The sequence below is a fragment of the Lissotriton helveticus genome, chromosome 6 (genome assembly GCF_964261635.1).
Source record: "Lissotriton helveticus chromosome 6, aLisHel1.1, whole genome shotgun sequence".
NCBI lineage: Eukaryota > Metazoa > Chordata > Amphibia > Caudata > Salamandridae > Lissotriton > Lissotriton helveticus.
Genome location: NC_136067.1, coordinates 284,079,531 through 284,103,982, shown reverse-complemented (window position 1 = coordinate 284,103,982; position 24,452 = coordinate 284,079,531). Strand labels below are relative to the sequence as shown.

At 48.0% G+C, this 24,452-nt stretch overlaps 1 protein-coding gene across 4 annotated transcripts in view; it reads left to right on the top strand.

The window, feature by feature from the left end:
- Positions 1-24,452, top strand: part of LOC144762505 (uncharacterized) — a 283,272-nt gene that overhangs the window by 182,193 nt on the left and 76,627 nt on the right. For 3 of the 4 annotated variants that reach the window (XM_078647727.1, XM_078647729.1, XM_078647728.1), the window contains exons 4-5: positions 5,042-5,078; positions 6,793-6,895. In XM_078647727.1, coding sequence (XP_078503853.1) covers positions 5,042-5,078; positions 6,793-6,895 — 140 coding nt within the window. Of the gene's footprint in view, positions 1-5,041; positions 5,089-6,792; positions 6,896-24,452 lie in introns of those variants that run through there. The other variant, XM_078647730.1, reaches the window with a different exon arrangement.

Below are 24,452 nucleotides of genomic sequence, written 5' to 3'. Positions count from 1 at the left end.
CGGCCGCAATTCAAATAAAAAAAAAAAGAAGCGCAGCCTCCCGCGCTTCGTTGCTATTTAGCCCCCGGGTGGGCAATGTTTTAATAGTTATGGGGACTTTTGTAGCCCCGGGGGTGGCGGTCCCGGGGCTGGGGGGCCTGAGAGCCCCCCCACCCAAATTGAATAAGCCCCGGGGACTGCCACTCCCAGGGGCTTATTCAATTTGGGTGGGGGGCTCTCAGGCCCCCCCCAGCCCCGGGGACCGCCACCCCCGGGGCTTATTCAATTTGGGTGGGGGGGGCTCTCAGGTCCCCCAGCCCCAGGACCGCCACCCCCGGGGCTACAAAAAATTGGGTGTGGGGGGCTCCTTAGCCCCCCATCCCCAGGGACCGCCAGGCCCTGGGCTTCAAACAAATGTGGGAGGGAGGCCACACGGCCCCCCTCCTGGAGCCTTGTACAGTCCCTGGGGACTGCCACCCCCCAGGGCCGGCTCCTGCAGTGTCCCGGGGTGCCCACCCCGGGACACTGCTGTTTGCAATGGCAGGACAAAGAGGGCCAGCCCCGGGGGATGGGATCCCTGGGTTACAAGTGGCCCGGGAGGGTGCCACGGTGCCCCTCTCCCCCATAAAATAAATAAATAAATAAATAAATAAACGAATGGCCGGCCCCGCAGGATGGGGTCACCAGGGCCTTAAGTTGCCTGAGTATGCAGCCCCCTCCATAAAAATATCAAAAAAATGTGGTCATGCCCCGGGGGATAGGGTCCCCGGGCCTGGAATTGGCCACGGGAGGGGGGTCACGCGGCCCCCTTCGCGTAAATATTTTTTAAACATTTTAATTTGGGGGAGAGGCCCTGGGGGATAGGGTCCCCAATGGGGTCCCCAGGGCCCCAAAAAAGAAAAGTAAGGGGGGCTACACAGCCCCCCTTCACAAAATATATATATTTTTTTTAACGGGATTGGGCCGGAGGCCACGCCCCCTTATTGCACCACTCTGCAAACGCGCCCCCTGGTGCGTTTGCAGAGGGGGAACAAATTCCCCTTGAATATTGGAGGCCCCTGGGGGCCAACTAGCCCACCAGGTTCCTCCAGTATGCACCAGGTAGCTGCGTTGCAGAGAGGTGTTCTGAGGCCACGCCCCTTTTTACACCTCCCTGCAACGCAGCTCTGTGGCGCTTACTGGAGGTAGCTGGTGGGCTAGTTGCACCCCAGGGACCCTCAGTATTTAAGGGGAATTAATCCCCCAACTTAAAACTTGGCACGGGTTGCGTTTGCACAGTGGTGAAGGGAGGGGGTGAGGCCTAAGTTCACATGTGTGCAAACACACCCTGTGGCGCGGTTTAAATTGGGGAATTAATTCCTGGTCAATACTGAGGGTCTCTGGGGGCCAACTAGCCCACCAGCTACCTCCAATAAGCTCCACGGAGCTGCGTTGCATAGTGTTGTAAAAAGGGGCGTGGCCTCTAAACACATCTCTGCAGCGCAGCCTCCTGGCGCATACTGGAGGTACCTGGTGAGCTAGTTGGCGCTCAGGGGACCTCAGGATTCAAGGGCACTTAATCAAGCAACTTAAAATGCGCCACAGGGCGTGTTTGCACACGTAACCTCAGGGCCCGCCCCTTCCTTCACCATTGTGAGAAGTTGGCCTGGTATATGATGTTCACTATTCTAGAGAGCACCTTGCACCATTCCAAACAACCCTTATGGTGATGGTTGTAAAGTCAACCTTATAGACCAGCTATCCTAGTGGTAGCATGGACAAAAGCAGTCTGAGGCTAAACTCAGGAGGGCATGTGAAGCCAGCTGTTTTACCATATGCAATCCCTTAATACCAATTGAAAGGACACCACACAGGTTGTATATCAAAATATATATGTATTTATTTCTAACACAATCCTCTGAACTCTTTATGAGGTCAGAGGCACCAGCACATAACAAGTTACTTAATTAAAATACAATAAGTTGCACAAAATACAGTAATGCCCTAGGGGCATTTCGAACCATATACTAAAATAGTGGTATAAAAACTACGTCACAAACAAAGGAAAGGCCTAGGGCCTGGAGAATCGCTGGGGCTACGCTTTACTACCAAAGGTTAGGGAGCAGGAGGCCCACGGGATGCGCGTGCAGTGTCTTTACACGCACGCAAGTTACCATAGAGTTAGAATGGGAACGAAAGAACTGGAAACTAGTTCTTTTAGGACACTTCCGGATGGACTAGGGAAAAGCTACTTGAAACTAGGACACTAGGATAGTCAATACCCACAGGAGTACCGAAATACTTGCGTTACCTCACCCACAGGAAGCGGGTGCATAGGTGGCAAAGTGTGTCGGGTTTCGTCGCTGATTCCTATGGAGCCTTGGAGAAAGATGCTGCAGGCGACCAGGAGAGAAGTGTCCAGTTGGGTCCAAGGGTGGATCGAGGATGAAAAGTACCTGAAAGCAGAGGGGACAGAGTCTGGGTCACTAGCCAGGGACCAGGATGGAACCAGGAAGGAACCAGGCGATGTCGCGAAGCAATCAGGTGATGTCATGAAGCTTGTCTCTGCAGCCACGTGGACCAGGAGGTGTCGATGACAACTAGGAGCTGGATACGGACTGTCCCACAAAGGCTCTCTCTGTAGGCGGTGTCGGCTTCCGGATTGGAGTCAACAAGCCTTGGCAAAGGCAACCCACGCAGAAAAGGAAGATGGCTTTTTAATCAGACCAGCAAGGACTGATGGGCTGCTCCTTTTCAGGGGTGCAAGGGCCAGTCTGGAGCAACCAGACCAGCATTGTAAATCGAAGGTTTCGTCGTCACAGAGGCCACTAGCCAACGGGCAAGTGGCCGGACAGACGCGTTGAGCAGGAAAATGCAGAAGGGCCCCACGCAGAACTCGTGGAGTGTGGAGGGCTGATCTTCGGTGCAGTTGGTGCTCGGGGCTGGGGCTTCTCAATCCCCAATGCACAACTTTGAGGGTGCCTCAGAAGTTGCACGGAAAGCAATTCTCTGGCTTTCCGAAATGGCCGGTCCCACGTCTCTCGTCGCCTCCACGGGTCCCAGCTCTGCTGTGACTGTGGATCGGGCTGTTGGATGTCTGGAAGTTTGGGTCTTGTTAGGCTCTGTTCTCGGGCTCCGGCAGGACGTTGACAAAGCAAACCGCTGATCTCTTGATGGTGCCTGCTTGTGCAGGGTGGTCACTCCTTGACCACAAGGGAGATTCTTCAGTCATCTTCTTGCAAAGTAGATCGTCGAAGGTCCAGAGTTTCGTATCAGAGTTTCAGTCAGGATAAATCTAAAGTCTTGGGACTCAGCTCCTACCTATATACCAAATTTAGGGGCTGGATTACCTGCTAGGTCCCTCCTATGGGTGGAACCCAGGAATGGGGTGGTTACATCCCTTTCCCTTTGTCCAGTTTCACGCCAGAGCTGGGGCTGGTGTGCCCCAGCACCGGTTTGAACTGGATTATGCATGGGACACCTTGTGTGCCCCAAGCAGTGTCTCATTTCATTCAGCCCACCCTGCCCCAATACACTATGGCCTGTCTGGGGTGGTGCTAGCACCTCCCAAGACAGGAAACCTATTGTCCAAGCCTCCAGCACTGGAAGGACTCCCAGCAGCAGGTCAGACTTGTGTCTGTGGCAGCAGCATCCATTTTGTGATGCTGAGGCTCTGGTTAACTTTAACCGGGATTAGTAGGAACAACATGTCTTCTCCCTCTAGAAGGGTGGAATGCTACCCCCGTCACCAGAACTGGCGAGGGGGTAGTATTCCAAAGCGTATGACACCTTACACGACATGTTTTGATAAAGCCAAACCAAAGTTAGCATTTAACCGCGAGGTTCATAATGCACTTAAGAGTATATCGTCTGGCTATATCATAGAACAGCTATAAGGACATGGTTTCGAAAGCTGCAGACAGGCTCAGCTCATGCTAGAGCACCATCTCACATAAAACCAAGCACTCTGCCTTCAGGATTGTTAGGGCCTGCCATAGGAGTGACTTATAGGTGCATATGTGTCTATATATAATGTTAGGTATAGGAATACTATACCTAAGCAAGGGGTGATTACACGACCTTGCCCCAGCTGAGTGATCAGCCAGTTGTGTCAGTTTGGATGGCCAGCCAGGGGTGGCAAAAGATATGCTGTAGTCCCTGGTAGGCCTTGGGTGCACCTATGCCCTGGGTACCTATAGTACACTGTACAGGGACTCACAAGAGTGACCCAAATCCCAATTGGCGATGTACCTAAAGTACATGGTGTGAAATTTAGAGAGAGAACAGCAGGGCTGTGGGTCTGATTAGCAGGCCCACAGCCACATTAAGTGGAAAACCAGTGAAGCAAAAAGCAAAAAGTGGGGTGACCATAGGAAAGCAGACCCTACTCTCCTACAACCATTGTACAAATATTCCTCTAAAATCAGCTGAACTACGAATTTCGATTTACTCACCTGTTATCAGGAGAGAACCCAGTGTGGTATCTTTTAGCCCAGCACTGACCCTGAAAAGTAATTCTAAGCGTATTTACAAGTAACTTGTATTTCCTTCCATAGGAATCCATTGTCTGTTTTTCACCAGAAAAGTTTCGAAGTGTCTATTTTCACAAACTACAAATATTCCTAAAAAATCGCTTATATGACTTAAACTCATTCTTTCAACTGTTTACCGGATATGCACCAGTGCTGGATCCAGGATACACCACTGAGTAAGAAAAAGTAACAATAACACTACTTACCTGCTAAGTGAATTTCTTTCCATAGGGTAACATTGAGTGGTTTCACTTGGAAATTCATCTGTGTGGAGTTTTGGAACTTTAAAATATTCACCTATAATGAGCCGAACAACGAATTCTGATTTACTCACCTGTTAGCAGGATAGACCTCAGTGCTGCATCTTTGAGCCCAGTACTGATCTTGAAAAGTAATTCTAACCATACTTACCAGTAACTTGTATTTCCTTCCATAGGAATCAATTGTCTGGTTTTCACCAGAAAAGTTTCTAAGTGTCTATTTTCACAAACTAAAAATATTCCTTAAAAATTGCCTGTATGACTTAAACGCATTCTTTCAACTGTTTACAGGAGATGCACCCGTGCTGGATGCAGGAGCCACCACTGAGTAAGAAAAAGTAACGTTAACACTACTTACCTGCTAAGTGAATTTCCTCCTATAGGATAACATTGGTGAATCTATGTGAAAAAGTTTCCAAGTGTCAACTTTTAAAATACAATATTCCTTACAAATCACTACTGTAACCAAAACGCTTTCACTCAACTGTTTAGAGGAGATGTCCCAGGACTGAATCTAGGATCCAGTCCTGTGGTTAGAAAATTAATCCAAAAAGTAACTAATTGCATTTAACTAGAAATTCACATTGACCTCAATGTTGCATTGTGACTGAAATTGTGTTGCGCATTACAACAACTGTAACTACTGTACTTAGAAGACTATTGCCTATTTGCAAAGTATTTAAACTAAAGTAATTCATTCTGAGAAAGTATATTTTGTAATGTAATGTATATTGTAATTATAATGTAATTTAAAAAATAAAATATCTAAGAATAAATTGTTTAAAAAAATGTAGAAAATCAGTATAAAAAAATAAAAATAACAATTAATACATTTAAAAATTGTCATTTACAAAACTTTTGGAATTCACTGAAAAAACCATAGGTTTCAGATATTTTATAGTTAGGAATTAGCATTTTAAAAAACCTATGAAATTCACTGAAAAAACCATAGGGTTCAGACAAGTTATAGTTAGGAATTAGCATTTAAAAAAACCTTTGAAATCCACTGTAAAAAACCATAGGTTTCAGACAAGTTATAGTTAGGAATTAGCATTTAAAAAACCTTTGAAATTCACTGAAAAAAAACAGGTTTTAGGGGTGTTATAGTTAGCTAGACATTTCACTCGTATAAAACCATTGAAATTCCCCTGTTATAGTTAGTTGTACTAACCATAACTTGCGCGCCCGCAATCCACTGCTGATGATGTCACATATTTCATCATTCATGACATGGTCAGTGACATCACTGATGACATCACAAATGACATCACTGATGACATCATCCATGTGACAAACTGATACACCTCATCATACAGTAGCATAACCTTTCAACACTCATTATAAAATATGAAGCTCTAGATTTGAAACCATTGACACACCTATACAAGTTTCCAAAAACCCACTCAGTGATTCCTACATCTACAAACAAATCTAAACACTTACCTATAGATTAACTCATACATGCTAACAAAGATCAATAGAACACTATTAAATATACTTATACACCTACATCAACATTACACACCAGCACATATCCTATTCACTTATGCAGACATCCTACTCACTTATGCAAACAATTGATCATACTTATATTTACTAAGCTACACACTTACGTAAACACCACTTTCTTTATTCATATAGATAGTAACTCATACTTAGTGTGTTATAAAATCACTATTACAAGTATACAGTTATCCATACATAAATCAGCTTCTTGTCTTGGCCTTCACTGGTTTCCCGTAAGTAAATGTATCATCTCAAAGATATTGTGTATCTCTCATAAAGACTGGGACATCAAAGCTGCGCAATTTCTTTGAAGTTGCATTTTAAAAACTATAGGCGTTCCCAATCTCTGAAATCTAAGGAGGCTCATCTTTTGGATGTTCCCAGAATTCATTGGTCCAGAATGGGAGCACGCCTTTTCTCCTATTGGTCTGGAACAATCTGCCACTTATGGAATTAGCTATATACTTGGCTCTTATCTAATCAGTAGTTAGCTTTTTTATCTTCATGTTCACTTCTTTTTACCTTTCTTGTTGCAGCTGTATTGCGCCTTAGAGCCAGGACACCTCGTCCAAGGTCCATAACAGTATATTCGATTCAATTCAAGGAAAATGTCAAGGACAAGAAGGGGAGAGAATGCAGGTAAAATGGAAACACCTCCAACAAATCCACCCTCCTCAGTAACCACCTCAGTTAAGCACATTTTCCAAACCCATGTTATAATAAGAGGGGACTTCTTTTGAGTATGAAATGGTGTGATTTAGCAGCTCCAATCATTCACCATTCCAAGAAAAATCGCCTCCATGCAAGATTCAAGAATATCTAGATAAAAGTAGATCACTACCTCCACACAAGTGAAAACATACATTTTGTTGTTGTGTCAGACCTTCATTTTTGCAAGGTTCCAAACGTTGTTATGCCCAGACTCAGAAATACTCTCCCCAACACTTGTAGTTGATGCCTTCTCACTTATTTTGTTTCACTATAGTTGGAGGTGCTCCTTTATTGCAGCCTCCTTCTGCAGTAGAGGGTCCCTGAGGTCTGGTTTGTCAAGTATGATTATAAAGGTTCCACCTTTCTTTTAAAGTTGTGGGCACTTAGCAGTCTTGGATGTCGGTCGGTCGTCTTTGTGCAGCAATTCCTTCCCACTAACCTCCAGGGGGGGAGGCTTAATGTTATTTGAAAAAGGAGCACATTTCCCCCACTACTGATGTCTTTCGATAAAGTAAAGGAAAACACAGGACTTGACAATGGTGCTCTCCATAAATGTTCTAGAACCACCATTTTGGTGTCCATCTCACTCCCATGTCTGCTCCTTATTCTCAGAGCAACAAGTTCGAGAATGTGATGGTGCTCTGACCTCATGTCCACAGCAAGAACAGTCTGCATTGCAGGACTCAAAATTCATTGGCGTCCTTGGTCCAGAACATTCGGAACCAAAAATACCATCCCAACACTCTCTTGGCCAATTAGCATAGCCACAGCTAAAAACAAACTTGTGGCCTAACTAGGTAAAGTGATAACTCAAACCAACCCACTGTGCAGTTGTTTGATAAGCGCAAAACGAGGTGGGTCCAGACCCAGATCGTTTTCTAAATGCAGCCAATTGTAGCATGACCCAAATTATTTTTTTTAAACAATCGTTATTGTTTTTTAGTTTTCAATTTACAAAACAACAAGCAAGACACAAGTATATTTGCCGCACAGAAACTTGCTTGACCGCCACATCTACCGACCTGGGTACTGACTTTGGGACCCACCTTTTGGGCGCAGACCAGCTACCGGAGAACCCTGCCTGCCTCCCGCCGCCCACTCGCTGAGTGTTGCCGCCGAGCGGAGAGCGGGACAGGGAACCACAATTCCCATCAGCCCAGGCGGGCTGCAACATCGGAAACCGCGCCAGGAGGCGCATAAAAACAGTGTCAGCCCCACCTCGCGAAGCCCGGGCAAAGGGCGGGCCCTCTGTGGCCCTCAGAGGCCTGAGGACACTGGACTGGGCCACAGCCCCTGGTCGCCAACTGATTGATATCCATCAGAACCGTAAGCCCCGATTGGCTATATTCTTGTCCTTAGCTTCTGTATGGGACCCTCATTGTTGTTTTTTTACTAACGCGAAGTGGGTCCTGTTTTTGTTGATTTTTAGATTTACCCTTCTATGTACCTTTCATAGTCAATGGAATGCCGCGAAACTAGAAGTATGGCTGCGGCGGGCTTTAAGAAACTGACTGGAACTCTTGACGATTTCATTGTTCGCACTAACTCCTTAATAGACCAAGGAATTGTACTAATGGAAAGAAGGGTTTCCCAAGATCTTGCATCAGCAAAAAGGTCATCCTTGGGCCATATCGGTTTTGTGCGTACCCCCGATACCTCTTTAAGTGTTAGAAACTCTGTGCTGACTCAAGCAGAGCTCCATAATGTCACCTGTAGTCAGCCAGCAGCAACAGACTACCGATGCCCAGGCTCAAACCCAATCTGACCCTAGTCCAATAGCTACCCCGGCCGATTCCAAAGCCGAGAAATCCATCACCCGAAAGAGGGGGAAGCGGGAGGGGGCTATTCCCAAATGTAGGCAGCCCAATATCTCCATCCCTAAAGCTAAGAATGCCAGTGTAGCAAACCCCGGAAGCACTAATATTAACACTAGTGAGAGAGACAGCATAGAAGAGGTGAGGGAATTTAGCAGCGATTCTGCTGGGAGCAACACTGGGATGGAAGAGGCCCGACCTGAGACTCTACGATTACCCTTGAGCATACTTGATGACACCATTTTGGATAACACCCTGGCTGGTATCCTTGAAGATAGCCCTATAGTTGATAGGTCGGGAGCCGGTAGACTAGGAGGTATAGCTGGTGGGGATGAACCCTTAGTCCACGCCCTGACAAATGTTATTAAAACCTTACTTGCTCCCCTAGAAGTTAGGCTTCATGGAATAGAAAAACAGCTCCAGGAACTACATAAGGACCTAAGACCCCAGGAAAATTATCATGCTAATAGGACAATCCATGCAACTGCCCCAGCCAATAACTCCCAGTAAGTGAACAAACGTTTAGCAGTGGCAAAAAATAATACACCCAAGACTCCACTGCCGAACCGTCCCACCCCTGAGTCCAAAAAAGGGAGTGTCATCCCCACGCACTAGCTGAGTCCACCAACCAAACAAAGCCGAATAGACTCGCTGCCCCCACTTCAAATCTGGATCTAACTCACCCTGCAAGAGCCAGAAACGTCGAAATATTAACCTACCGCCAGATGCCTGTCGCTATGTGATCATTTTGACAGGGGTACCGGAATTGGCCCCGTCATCCCTAGAACCTTTCCGGGCGCTTAATAACAAGGTATGTAACTGGCTATCTAATAACCACCCACTACCACCTAACACCTGTAGTAACATCTTGATGGTCGAGAGAGCACCTTGGGTAGGCTCTAATAGAAAAGTATTGCAGGGGGATTGTGTTGTAGTGACTTTTGAGGATCCCCGAACTATGGAGTACCTTTGCATGGGGAAACATGGAACTAACAGTACTTCGATTGTGGCCAGACCATTGTCCTATTTCTACATGCCCGGGGAGCAGCTGGATAATGGTTGGAGTTGGATGAGGGACACCAATCATGTCTGGGGAGGGAGGAGGCATGAGGTGCGTAGGGACTTGAATTGCTTTACCCAAGGTGGTGGTGGAGCTGAAGGATGGAATTCGATTCAGCGTAGAGGAGGGAGGCCTAAGTACGGTGGTAATCAGTACAGTGGTGAATGGTATGGCCCCCAATTTATTCCACCCCTTATCCCTTGTTACAATCGGTACAGTGCACTGGAGGATGTCGATTGACTCCTGGAATCCCCAGGAGTCTCCCGGCCTTCTATAGTTCCAACCCCAATTACAGAAAACATAGCCAGCAGCCCACATAGATTAAATGTAGACTGTGGTAGCCCACTACCAGTGCCCTCTTTTTTGGTAAGCGGGGATGATAATCCCAAGGCCCTGGGTTTTGACCATACCTCGTCTGTGAGAACTGAGGTGGACCACTCTGCCCCGCTGGATACTAGCAACTTTGGGCATAAGGAGTTTATAGCTTCTGCTAACCCCAGCGCTCCGACTCCCACAGATGGTCATGACAATGAACCTGTCACACTACATACCAACGGCCAGAGTAGCCATTTGAGTGTCATCTCTTGGAATGCCGCAGGTCTTGGGAATAACACAGCACTTCCCGATTGGAATGAACTAATTGCAAGGTATGACCTGTGTATCTTCCAAGAAACATGGTGTCTGGAACCGGTTTATAAGCCTGGCTATTCTACTTTCCACGTCCCAGCTACTTCCTCTGGACGGGGTCGCCCGTCTGGCGGCTTGCTCATCTGGGTTAAAATCTCTTTAAACTGTAAGATCACATACTCTCCTAACACCTCCCACGACATGATGAGGTTAACGATCCGGGTTCCCCAAGCCCCAGTGACTCTGGAAGTCTTTAATATCTATGCTAGAGGTATACCAGGGGGCGGTAAATCCCCAGCCATTGCCCTACTTGCAGACTCACTTTGTAATTGTTCCATAGATACTTTACCGTTAATTGCTGGCGACTTCAATTGCACCTTCGAACCGTTGGCCGTTGACGGCGCGATAGGTTTATCTGAGGAAGATGCGAGATGGGGAATCCCGCAACTGATGACTGTGCCAATTAAAAAATGGACACCTGTCATTATTCAAATGAATGCCTTGGTGTTGGAGCATGCTCTGGTAGCAGTGAATGGGCGCACGCCTTCTGATTTTTCTGGTGCCTGTACCTATAATAGGGTTAGTTGCCCCAGTAGAATAGACTACATTTTGGTTGATAAGAGACTGTGGAGATATGTGTCAGATATGGCAGTTACTCCATCTATCCATAGTGACCATAACCCACTATCCCTTAGCTTGCGCAACCTGATAACTGTGGAGAATTCCCTGCTCAGCAATAGATTAACAATGGTGACTAGAGAATTAGTACCCTCGAATTGTAATAGATTCATCAAATGGCATGAATTTGCCATTAATGAGCAAAAGACAAACGCCCTGGGGGAGATCGTAAGAGATCAGACCGAGAAGCTTTTTGCACTCTGTACTGATGATCCAGGTTCTGTCCAGGCTAACACGGTCTATGTGGAGACAATTGACAGGATGGCCGCTCTCTTCCTTAACGGACGTGGGGAAAGCCAAATGAAGCGTAGGAAGCCCACAGCTAGGTGGTATAACCACGAATGCAGAGGGGCTAAGTCCAAATTGATTTGTGCCATCAAAACCCGAGATCCAACCGAGGTTCGTTTAGCCCGAGCTGTGTACAGGCGCACACTAATAGTGGCAAAGAGGGCTTGTGATGACTCCCACTGGGAAGAGCTAAAACTGGCTAGCCAGAACAGGAACGGTGAACGATTCTGGGGTTTAGTAAGAAAAACTAATGAAGATGGTTTAGATTTATTACCTAATCATATCACGGACAGGGAATGGTTCGATCACTTTAGGAAACTGTACGCCGGGGTAGGGGCTCCCGAGAATAGCGAACTGACAGCAGAATGTATATTACCCCCATATGATACAACTTTATTTACTGATCCTATATGGCAAACTGAAGTTGAGTCTGCGATCAGCAAAATTGTCCCAGGCAAGGCACCGGGCCAGGATGGCATTCCCGGTGATCTGTTTCGCGCCAGCCCTAAGCAATGGGCCAAGTTCTTCTCCCTCTTGACTAATACCCTCCTCCTTGGGTCTCCAGTCCCAAGCTCATGGAGGGGGGCTGAAGTGATACCTATTTACAAGAAGGGGCCAAGGGGTGACCCTGCCAACTATCGTCCGATCAGCTTGATCGACGCTGGTCAGAAGGTGGTTGGCAGAGTCCTTCTGGAAAGGATCCTCTCTTGGGCAGAGGAGAACAATATTATCTCCCCCTTCCAGGCAGGTTTTAGGGCTTGTACAAGCACTGTAGATCAGGCTTTCAGGCTGTTACTACTCCATTGGAAGACAGTCTCGATCGGTAAGGGCAGTTTGTACCTGGCCTTTATCGATTTGAAGACCGCGTTCGACCTGGTCCCTCGAGGGCGCCTGTGGGCGGTTCTTCATGAGATGGGGTTTCCTTTGCCCATTCTGAACCTGTTGGCCCGCATGCATGATGGAATGTATGCATGCATTCGGTGGGGCACGCAGGAGCAGAAAACTGCAAAAATCCCGGTGAACAGAGGTGTCCGCCAAGGATGTGTCCTGGCGCTGACCCTCTTCTCTTTTTTATCTGATATTAATGCTGATGCCCCTAGTTTGGCCGGTGTGAAAGTTCCCGCCATGCTTTTTGCTGATGATACGCTACTAGTCTCCAAAACGCCCATGGGGCTCCAAAAATTGTTGGATCGGTTCTGTCTCTTTTTTAATTTAAGGGGCTTGGTTATTAACACCTCTAAAACCAAGCTCCTCTATTTTAACCCCTTCCACGCTCATGACGAGCTGGGCTCGTCATGCAGTAGCCTCCTGCTACGCTGATGACGAGCCCAGCTCGTCATGAATAATGGGGTTCATGGAGTTCCAGCACAGGAGAAAAATCCCCATAGCATTCAAGGTGTTAATCCCAGTAGGAAAGCCAATCGCCCACTCACACTTAATGAAGAGCCATTGGAGCGGGTTAAAATGTTTGACTACCATGGGATTAGGATATCCGACCAACTTAAATGGAACTCTCATATTGAAAAATTGGCTTTAAACCACAAACGGGTTGTGGGCGTCATAGGCAGGGAGCATAGATCTTCAGTATCAAGACCTATAGCTCCCGCTTTGGAGATTTATTCTGCAAAAGCAGTAGGCAGTGCACTGTACGGAGCAGAGCTCTGGGGTTTCAATAATGTCAATTCCCTCGTAATGGCCGAAAATACATTTTATAAGGAGCTTTTGTCTGTCCCTAGGAGTACCCCAAGCAAACCCATCCAATGCGATCTTGGATGTAGATCTATCAAAGATCTTATAATTCTGCGTCCGCTTCTTTATTGGGCCCGTCTGTGGCGCACACCAGAGCTAGAGAGCTACGCAGACGGCCTTAAAGAAGTCATGAACTTGCAGGGGTCTTACAAAATTGCTTGGCTCTCCAAAGTGAAGGAGCTCCTAATGGCCATTGGCCTGTGGGTTGTATGGGAATCCGGTGCTTCAATATCTAAACTGGAGATTAAGCGGGCATACTGGTTGTGGGTCGACGCCCAAGAATCCAGAGTGGTTAATCTAGGTAGACTCACAGACGAGTTTCGTCTGCATAAGACAGTACCCTTGCTTGAACCCTATATGGACTTCATTAGAAAACCCAAAGATAGGGCCTTATATATCCAGTTTAGAATGGGAACTCTACCAGTCCGTCAACGCACCTCTAAATGGACACCCCCCATCAGACGCTTGCCACCTGCCCACAATGCAGCGCTGAACTGGAAACCATCCCACATATCTTTTTTGTCTGCAGTGCCTATAACAAGCCCAGATCCAAATGGCTAAAACCAGTCTGTCGCCTACTCGAGACTAGAGGCTATGCCCCAGCATTAAGAATCTTACAATCCGATCCTAATACAGTACTGGCCTGTGGGGTAGCTAAATTTCTTAGCTGGGCGTGGGTGATCAGATTCAAAGCTATGTGATGAACTTTTTGTCTGGCGATCCCCTGTTTTTTTTCTCCTAAATAACTCAAAGCTGTAAATGGTTTAATGCTGTTTTATCCTTGTCTTTTTAATTATTTATTAAGTGTTTTAACCAACAACATGAATTGTATATTTATTGTTCTGTGCTTTTAAGATATTTCTATATCGAATAAAGCTTTGATTGGATATTGTCGACAATAGATACAGTGTTACAAGTGGTGTGGAATTCGCACGAAATTTCATAGCAGACACATCTTTTTAACTATCAGAAAATCTGCACTTCAACATTTCGACCGTTTCCTGTCTGAGAGCGGGATCTGCATCACTCAGTAGACCGCATGCAGCTAGAATAGAACGTTAAGGGAGTAGGTGAGATTGGTTGACAGTAGTCTCCTTTCTAAGACAATTCATTATCTCATTCAGTAGCCCCAAACTTTCTCAAATGTATTGGGACAGCTCCTGCCCGCAGATATATAGTGCTCAGCAAGCATGCACCACTCTCTCTTTAAATGCCACTCATCTAAGAGTACACCACATTCTGGGAATGCCTTGGTCAAGTTCTGGTCATAAGACAGTTTAATTTACCTCTTTAATATTCATTCCATATGTCCAAGAACATTGTCTGTGCTCCATTATCTGATAAAACTTCTGTTATAGTGCCTAAACAATCCCAAACCTCTTTCCAGAAACATTCACGATTTGGGACTCAGCCAAAAGATGTGGTTAAAGTCCCACACCTGCCCACACCCTCTGGGATAGAAATCCTTGCCTGCACAGGCAAATCTCAGCCTCTGAATCTGGGTGTAATAGATTCAATGCATAATTTGGATTTGTGCCAATCTGAATCCGGTTCTTATAGCATCCTTCCGGGAGTACTGCATAGCCACTTCCCAATCCATATCATCCGTACTTCTAGGTCTGTCACTCAACTCAGCTTCTGGCAATCCAGTGTTCTGGCTGTATTACTGATCAGAACTGTGTATATATTAATGAGACTGTCTTATTAGAGCCTCCAAAAAGTATCCTCTATTGCAATGGGGATCCATAGGGTATTGAGGTGGCACTTCAGATATGATTTGCTAGTGCTTGTCTAATTATAAACACATAAACATTTGCGAGCCTTTATTATCCCTGCTATAGTTTAAGGGTTTTCAAGCTATCTTGATCCCACAATTGTACCAGGCTTGGTGGTAGAAATCTTGGTTCTTCTCACCCTCTCCCAGGCATTCAGTTTCCATGAATTACCAGGGATGTCTCACCCTTTCCCAAACTATGCATGGCCTGGATGCAACTCCTTAGGACACCACAAGATGAAAGCTGCCAAAAAGACTGGATATGTTCCAATAATGCTAATGTAGTTTGATAGTTCTTAAGTGAGCAAGACTTTGTCCAAGTGCCTTTCCCTCAGGTGGAAACGTGTTAACAGATTATCATGCTCTAATGCAATGCAAAATATTATATATTGTAACATATTGTGATGTAATACATTCATTAAAAAGAAACAATTTAAACATAATGCAATTATCCGACAAACCCTAAGTGATTCAGGAGTCTGAATAAGTCAAACAACCACAATTATACAGACTACTACTGACTTTCATGTACCGTGACATGCACAGCACAGAACCAAACCTAGACCTCACACAACAAAGTTTTAGAGAGTCAAAATATTAAACTGACCCTGATACACCTTCATCAATCAATCAATCAATCAATCAACATTTGTATAGTGCATTACTGTCAGCCCTAGGGGTATATGGGTGCTATGTTGCGATGTCTCAGTCGAAGAGCCAGGTCTTGCGATTCTTTCTGAAGTCCGACAGGGAGGTCATGGCTTTGCAGAAGTTGGTTCTGGCCTGTTGCGGGGCATTCGGAGAGCGAAAGGATAAATTGCGTGTCATCTGCATATAAAATTGTGTTGAGGCAGTGGGATCTAACGATGTCAGCAAGGGAGATGGTCATGTAGGTGTTGAAGAGGGTGGGGCTGAGGGATGATCCTTGGGGTATGCAGCAAATGATTTTCTTGGGTTCGGAGGTGAAGGGAGGCAGCTGGAATGTCTGTGTGCGTCCTGTAAAGAAGGAGGCGATCCACTTGAGGGTGTTGCGACATATGCCGATATTGAAGAGTCTTTTGATGAAAGTGTGGTGGGAGACAGTATCAAATGCAAAACAACAGTTGATAGACAGAATGCAGAACAATGTCATACATTCACCCCAGTACAGAGATCTGGGCCTAAATCCATCGTTTTTTTGCACTCCACACCACCCCAGTTCAGACATGGCCATATGCAAATCAGCTTGACCCTGTGCCTCATGGGAACAGTCCAGCCCGAACTGCCAAGCCATGTCTTTCCTGGACCGGAATCAAGCATCCTAGGACCGGTTTCTGGCTATCAGCCGTCTTCAGCCAGGATAGCTTGACTCCAGTGGTGTGGAGAGCATGGGACTCACGTCTGAGCATACCCATCCCACTCGGGGTGACCAATGCAAATCAACAGTTGATGGACAGAATGCAGAACAATGTCATACATTCACCCCAGTACAGAGATCTGGGCCTAAATCCATCGTTTTTGTGCACTCCACACCACCCCAGTTCAGACATGGCCATATGCAAATCAGCCTTGACCCTGTGCCTCATGGAAACAGTCCAGCCCGAACTGCCAAGCCATGTCTTTCCTGGACCGGAATCAAGCATCCTAGGACCGGTTTCTGGTAATCAGCCGTCTTCAGCCAGGATAGCTTGACTCCAGTGGTGTGGAGAGCATGGGACTCACGTCTGAGCATACCCATCCCACTCGGGGTGACAAATGCAAATCAACAGTTGATGGACAGAATGCAGAACAATGTCATACATTCACCCCAGTACAGAGATCTGGGCCTAAATCCATCGTTTTTGTGCACTCCACACCACCCCAGTTCAGACATGGCCATATGCAAATCAGCCTTGACCCTATGCCTCATGGAAACAGTCCAGCCTGAACTGCCAAGCCATGTCTTTCCTGGACCGGAATCAAGCATCCTAGGATCGGTTTCTGGCTATCAGCCGTCTTCAGCCAGGATAGCTTGACTCCAGTGGTGTGGAGAGCATGGGACTCATGTCTGAGCATACCCATCCCACTCGGGGTGACAAATGCAAAACAACAGTTGATGGACAGAATGCAGAACAATGTCTGCATTCTCGGTCTGAACCCATCAGCAGCGGCCACTCCACACGCAGCTCCAGCTCCCTGACCCACAAGAAACGTGGTATCGTAGCGCTAGAGTATTGCCTGCCTCCTCGCCTTTGACAACATCGCAGCGCTAGATTGCCGTGCTGCACATTGCTTTTGCTTCGTGATTCCATTGAAACTATACTGCATACCATAATCAGACCTCTGCGCTAGATTGCCATAGAGCGCTTGTTTAAGAATAGAAAATTTGTTGTGCTGCCTGTAGGAACATTTTGCGCTTGAATGTACATGTGCCACTGCCATTGACATCGCGTTGTCTGTGTCCCAGTCAGGTTTCGTTTTCGGCCTGCGGCCATTTTGTTGTTGTTGTGGTGCCTCCCTTGCCCGGATCTCCGCCCCGCTACCGCCTCCCAGTTGATCTTCCCTCCCACTGATAGTGTAAGGCCGCTCCACCGCTAGTCGCGCTGTGACCGCTCTGAACCCATCAGCAGCGGCCGCTCCACACGAAGCTCCAGCTCCCTGACCCACAAGAAACGTGGTATCGTAGCGCTAGAGTATTGCCTGCCTCCTCGTCTTTGACAACATCGCAGTGCTAGATTGTCGTGCTGCACATTGCTTTTGCTTCGTGATTCCATTGAAACTATACTGCATACCATAATCAGACCTCTGCGCTAGATTGCCATAGAGCACTTGTTTAAGAATAGAAAATTTGTTGTGCTGCCTGTAGAAACATTTTGCGCTTGAATGTACATGTGCCACTGCCATTGACATCACGTTGTCTGTGTCCCAGTCAGGTTTTGTTTTCGGCCTGCGGCCATTTTGTTGTTGTTGTGGTGCCTCCCTTGCCCGGATCTCCGCCCCGCTACCGCCTCCCAGCTGATCTTCCCTCCCACTGATAGTGTAAGGCCGCTCCACCGCTAGTCGCGCTGTGACCGCTCTGAACCCATCAGCAGCGGCCGCTCCACACGCAGCTTCAGCTCCCTGACCCACAAGAAACGTGGTATCGTAGCGCTAGAGTATTGCCTGCCTCCTCGCCTTTGACAACATCGCAGCGCTAGATTGCTGTGCTGCACATTGCTTTTGCTTCGTGATTCCATTGAAACTATACTGCATACCATAATCAGACCTCTGCGCTAGATTGCCATAGAGCGCTTGTTTAAGAATAGAAAATGTGTTGTGCTGCCTGTAGGAACATTTTGCGCTTGAATGTACATGTGCCACTGCCATTGACATCGCGTTGTCTGTGTCCCAGTCAGGTTTCGTTTTCGGCCTGCGGCCATTTTGTTGTTGTTGTGGTGCCTCCCTTGCCCGGATCTCCGCCCCGCTACCGCCTCCCAGCTGATCTTCCCTTGCCCCTCCCCTCCCACTATCCATTTATGACAGATGCTTTCCCGCGCAACGTTCACGCGCAGCGGTCGCGCCCCATGCGCGCCGAAGGTGCGCCAAAGGTAAGCCCGTCTGCGCCCGTCCGTGCCTGGACCGCGCCCAGCGCCAGACCCCCTGGTCCACGCAATTCCCACCCCACTCACTTAACATATGACGCCGCTACTCTCCTCGCACTTAATCCCGGACTTTCTCCACAATGCTGCGTAGCTACCCCTGGACTTACCCACGGACCATTCACATGCCACTCATGCAAGTTCGCCTGCATCAGCACCCATGCCAGATCCTCTGCCTCCAAACAAAACTCCGTCTCGAACCACCTAAAGTGTATCCTGCTGAACACCCGATCGATCCACAAACATGCCACTGAACTCTGGGACCTACTCAACACTACTTCACCGGACGTCGCCTTCCTTACAGAAACCTGGATGAACGCCTCCTCAGCCCCCGACATCGCCATAGCCATTCCGGACGGCTACAAGATCATCCGAAAGGACCGCACCAACCAAACAGGAGGAGGCATCGCCATCGTCCACAAAAACAACTTCCGAATCACGACCAACTCCGACGAAAACCTTGCAACCGCCGAACACCTTCACTTCCAGCTCCACACTGACCCCAAGACCACACTTAGAGGCACCCTCATCTACAGACCACCAGGAACCCGCACACAATTCAATGAAGATATCACTGACTTCATCAGCCCACATGCCCTCACCTCCGAGAACTACATTCTACTGGGAGACCTTAACTTCCACCTGGAAAAGAAATACGACAACAACACCACCACCCTTCTAGACAACCTGGCCAATCTCGGACTCAAACAACTTGTTGACACCCCCACCCACCTCGCCGGACACACGCTTGACCCTATCTTCAACTCCAGCAAACACATCTCCTTCAATCACACCACAGCTCTCCATTGGACGGACCACAGATGCGTCCACTTCAGCTACAAAAAGACCATGACCCACATCCCACCACAACCTATTCCTCGAAGAAACTGGAACAAAATCACCACCGACCAACTCTTCACATCGCTTAACCAAAACCCCCCCACCACATCATCGGACCCAAACCAAGCTGCCACCAAACTCACACAATGGATCACCCACTGCGCTGACGAATTAGCACCCTTGAAAAACCATCAGATCAAACAAGGGAACAAAAAAGCCCCCTGGTTCAACGATGACCTTAAGCAATCCAAGAAGCTATGTCGCACCCTCGAGAAAACCTGGAGAAAAAAACCCAACCACTAACAACTTGACCTCCTTCAAAGACGCCATCCGCAAACACCACCAATTGATCAGATCCACCAAAAAATCAGCATTCAAGGATCGACTCGACAACAACGCCCAAAACAGCAAGGAACTATTCAACATCGTCAAAGAATTTACCAACCCCACCGCCGGCTCCAACGACATCACTCCCTCCCAAGACCTCTGCGACTCCCTATCCTCTTTCTTCCACAACAAAATCATCGACATTCATAACAGCTTTGGAAACCTATCCAAAGAACAATCCACTCCACCCACCTCTGATCCAAAACAGCACTCTCACAACCTCTGCGCCTGGAACCCAATCACTACTGAAGATACCATCCGTCTGATGAACTCTATCCATTCAGGTTCACCTACTGACCCATGCCCACACCACATTTTCAACAAAGCAGACTCCATCATCGCACCCCATCTCCGCGATGTCATCAACTGCTCCCTCAACTCCGCTACCTTCCCAGAAAGCTGGAAACATGCCGAACTCAGCGCCCTTCTGAAGAAACCCACAGCGGACCCCTCTGAACTCAAGAACTACCGCCCCATCTCACTCCTCCCCTTTCCGGCCAAAGTCATCGAGAAAGCCGTCAATCGCCAGCTTGCCGCCTTCCTTGAATCCAACAATTCACTCGACCCCTCACAGTCCGGCTTCCGAGCCAAACACAGCACCGAAACCGCCCTCATCGCTGCTACGGATGACATCCGAACGCTACTGGACAACGGAGAATCAGTTGCCCTCATCCTACTTGACCTCTCCGCCGCCTTCGACACAGTCTGTCATAACACCCTCATACAACGTCTCAACAACGTAGGAATACAAGGAAAAGCCTTGGACTGGATCATCTCGTTCCTCGATGAAAGAACACAAAGAGTCCGCCTCCCCCCATTCAAATCAGAGGCCACCGAAGTCATCTGCGGCGTACCACAAGGATCATCACTCAGCCCCACCCTCTTCAACGTGTACATGAGTCCCCTCGCAACCATCGCACGACAACACGACCTCAACATCATCTCATACGCTGACGACACCCAGCTAATCCTCTCCCTCACCAAAGACCCCAACACCGCCAAATCCAATCTACACAAAGGAATGAAAGAAGTAGCCGAATGGATGAAGAACAGCCGTTTAAAACTAAACTCAGACAAAACGGAAGTCCTCATCTTAGGATCGTCCCCCTCTGCTTGGGACAACTCATGGTGGCCACCGGCTCTGGGCACAGCACCCATACCCACAGATCACGCTCGGAACCTGGGCTTCATCCTAGACTCCTCCCTCTCAATGACCAGACAAGTCAACGCCGTTACATCATCATGCTTCAACATCCTACGCATGCTCAAAAAAATCTTCCGCTGGATCCCCACCGAAACAAGAAAAACAGTCACCCACGTATTAGTCACTAGCCGACTAGATTATGGAAACACCCTTTACGCCGGAATCACAGCCAAACTACAGAAAAAACTACAACGCATCCAAAATGCCTCAGCCAGACTCATACTCGACATCCCCGTCAAGCCCACATTTCCGGTCACCTGAAAGATCTCCACTGGCTTCCCGTCAACAAGAGAGTAACGTTCCGTCTCCCCACCCACGCACACAAGGCCCTCTACGACCTAGGACCCGAATGCCTCAACAAACGACTGTCCTTCTACACACCCACCCGCCAACTACGTTCATCCAATCAAGCCCTTGCGGCAATTCCACGCATCAATAGATCCACCATGGGAGGAAGATCTTTCTCCTACTTAGCGGCCAAAACCTGGAACTCTCTCCCCAATCACCTCCGCCTTACACAGAACCACCTCTCCTTTAGAAAGCAGCTAAAAACCTGGCTATTCGATAAGTAATGCACCCACCCTCACCCAAGCGCCTTGAGACCCTCTGGGTGAGTAGTGCGCTATACAAATGTCTGAACTTGAACTTTTCATACATTCACCCCAGTAAAGAGATCTGGGCCTAAATCCATCCTTTTTTTGCACTCCACACCACCCCAGTTCAGACATGGCCATATGCAAATCAGCCTTGACCCTTTGCCTCATGGGAACAGACCAGCCCGAACTGCCAAGCCATGTCTTTCCTATACCGGAATCAAGCATCCTAGGACCGGTTTCTGGCTATCAGCCGTCTTCAGCCAGGATAGCTTGACTCCAGTGGTGTTGAGAGCATGGGACTCACGTCTGAGCATACCCATCCCACTTGGGGTGACAAATGCAAAACAACAGTTGATGGACAGAATGCAGAACAATGCCATACATTCACCCCAGTACAGAGATCTGGGCCTAAATCCATAGTTTTTTTGCACTCCACACCACCCCAGTTCAGACATGGCCATATGCAAATCAGCCTTGGCCCTGTGCCTTATGGGAACAGTCCAGCCCGAACTGCCAAGCCATGTCTTTCCTGGACCGGAATCAAGCATTCTAGGACCGGTTTCTGGCTATCAGCCATCTTCAGCCAGGATAGCTTGACTCCAGTGGTGTGGAGAGCATGGGACTCACGTCTTGGCATACCCATCCCACTCGGGGTGACAAATGCAAAACAACAGTTGATGGACAGAATGCAGAACAATGTCATACATTCACCCCAGTACGGAGATCTGGGCCTAAATCCATTGTTTTTTTGCACTCCACACCACCCCAGTTCAGACATGGCCATATGCAAATCAGCCTTGACCCTGTGCCTCATGGGAACAGTCCAGCCCGAACTGCCAAGCCATGTCTTTCCTGGACCGGAATAGAGCTTCCTAGGACCGGTTTCTGGCTATCAGCCATCTTCAGCCAGGATAGCTTGACTCCAGTGGTGTGGAGAGCATGGGACTCACGTCTGAGCATACCCATCCCACTCAGGGTGTCAAATGCAAAACAACAGTTGATGGACAGACTGCAGAACAATGTCATACATTCATCCCAGTACAGAGATCCGGGCCTAAATCCATTGTTTTTTTACACTCCACACCACCCCAGTTCAGACATGGCCATATGCAAATCAGCCTTGACCCTGTGCCTCATGGGAACAGTCCAGTCCGAACTGCCAAGCCATGTCTTTCCTGGACCGGAATCAAGCATCCTAGGACCGGTTTCTGGCTATCAGCTGTCTTCAGCCAGGATAGCTTGACTCCAGTGGTGTGGAGAGCATGGGACTCACGTCTGAGCATACCCATCCCACTCGGGGTGACAAATGCAAAACAACGGTTGATGGACAGAATGCAGAACAATGTCATACATTCACCCCAGTACAGAGATCTGGGCCTAAATCCATCCTTTTTTTGCACTCCACACCACCCCAGTTCAGACATGGCCATATGCAAATCAGCCTTGACCCTTTGCCTCATGGGAACAGACCAGCCCGAACTGCCAAGCCATGTCTTTCCTGGACCGGAATCAAGCATCCTAGGACCGGTTTCTGGCTATCAGCCGTCTTCAGCCAGGATAGCTTGACTCCAGTGGTGAGGAGAGCATGGGACTCACGTCTGAGCATACCCATCCCACTCGGGGTGACAAATGCAAAACAACAGTTGATGGACAGAATGCAGAACAATGTCATACATTCACCCCAGTACAGAGATCTGGGCCTAAATCCATTGTTTTTTTGCACTCCACACCACCCCAGTTCAGACATGGCCATATGCAAATCAGCCTTGGCCCTGTGCCTCATGGGAACAGTCCAGCCCGAACTGCCAAGCCATGTCTTTCCTGGACCGGAATCAAGCATCCTAGGACCGGTTTCTGGCTATCAGCCGTCTTCAGCCAGGATAGCTTGACTCCAGTAGTGTGGAGAGCATGGGACTCACGTCTGAGCATACCCATCCCACTCGGGGTGACAAATGCAAAACAACAGTTGATGGATAGAATGCAGATCAATGTCATACAATCACCCCAGTACAGAGATCTGGGCCTAAATCCATCGTTTTTTTGCACTCCACACCACCCCAGTTCAGGCGTGGCCATATCCAAATCAGCCTTGACCCTGTGCCTCATGGGAACAATCCAGCCCGAACTGCCAAGCCATATCTTTCCTGGACCGGAATAGAGCATCCTAGGACCGGTTTCTGGCTATCAGCCGTCTTCAGCCAGGATAGCTTGACTCCAGTGGTGTGGAGAGCATGGGACTCACGTCTGAGCATACCCATCCCACTCGGGGTGACAAATGCAAAACAACAGTTGATGGACAGAATGCAGAACAATATCATACGTTCACCCCAGTACAGAGATCTGGGCCTAAATCCATCGTTTTTTTGCACTCCACACCACTCCAGTTCAGACATGGCCATATGCAAATCAGCCTTGACCCTGTGCCTCATGGGAACAGTCCAGCCCAAACTGCCAAGCCATGTCTTTCCTGGACCGGAATCAAGCATCCTAGGACCGGTTTCTGGCTATCAGCCGTCTTCAGCCAGGACAGCTTGACTTCAGTGGTGTGGAGAGCATGGGACTCACGTCTGAGCATACCCATCCCACTCGGGGTGACAAATGCAAAACAACAGTTGATGGACCGAATGCAGAACAATGTCATACATTCACCCCAGTACAGAGATCTGGGCCTAAATCCATCGTTTTTTTGCACTCCACACCACCCCAGTTCAGACATGGCCATATGCAAATCAGCCTTGACCCTGTGCCTCATGGGAACAGTCCAGCCCGAACTGCCAAGCCATGTCTTTCCTGGACCGGAATCAAGCATCCTAGGACCGGTTTCTGGCTATCAGCCGTCTTCAGTCAGGATAGCTTGACTCCAGTGGTGCGG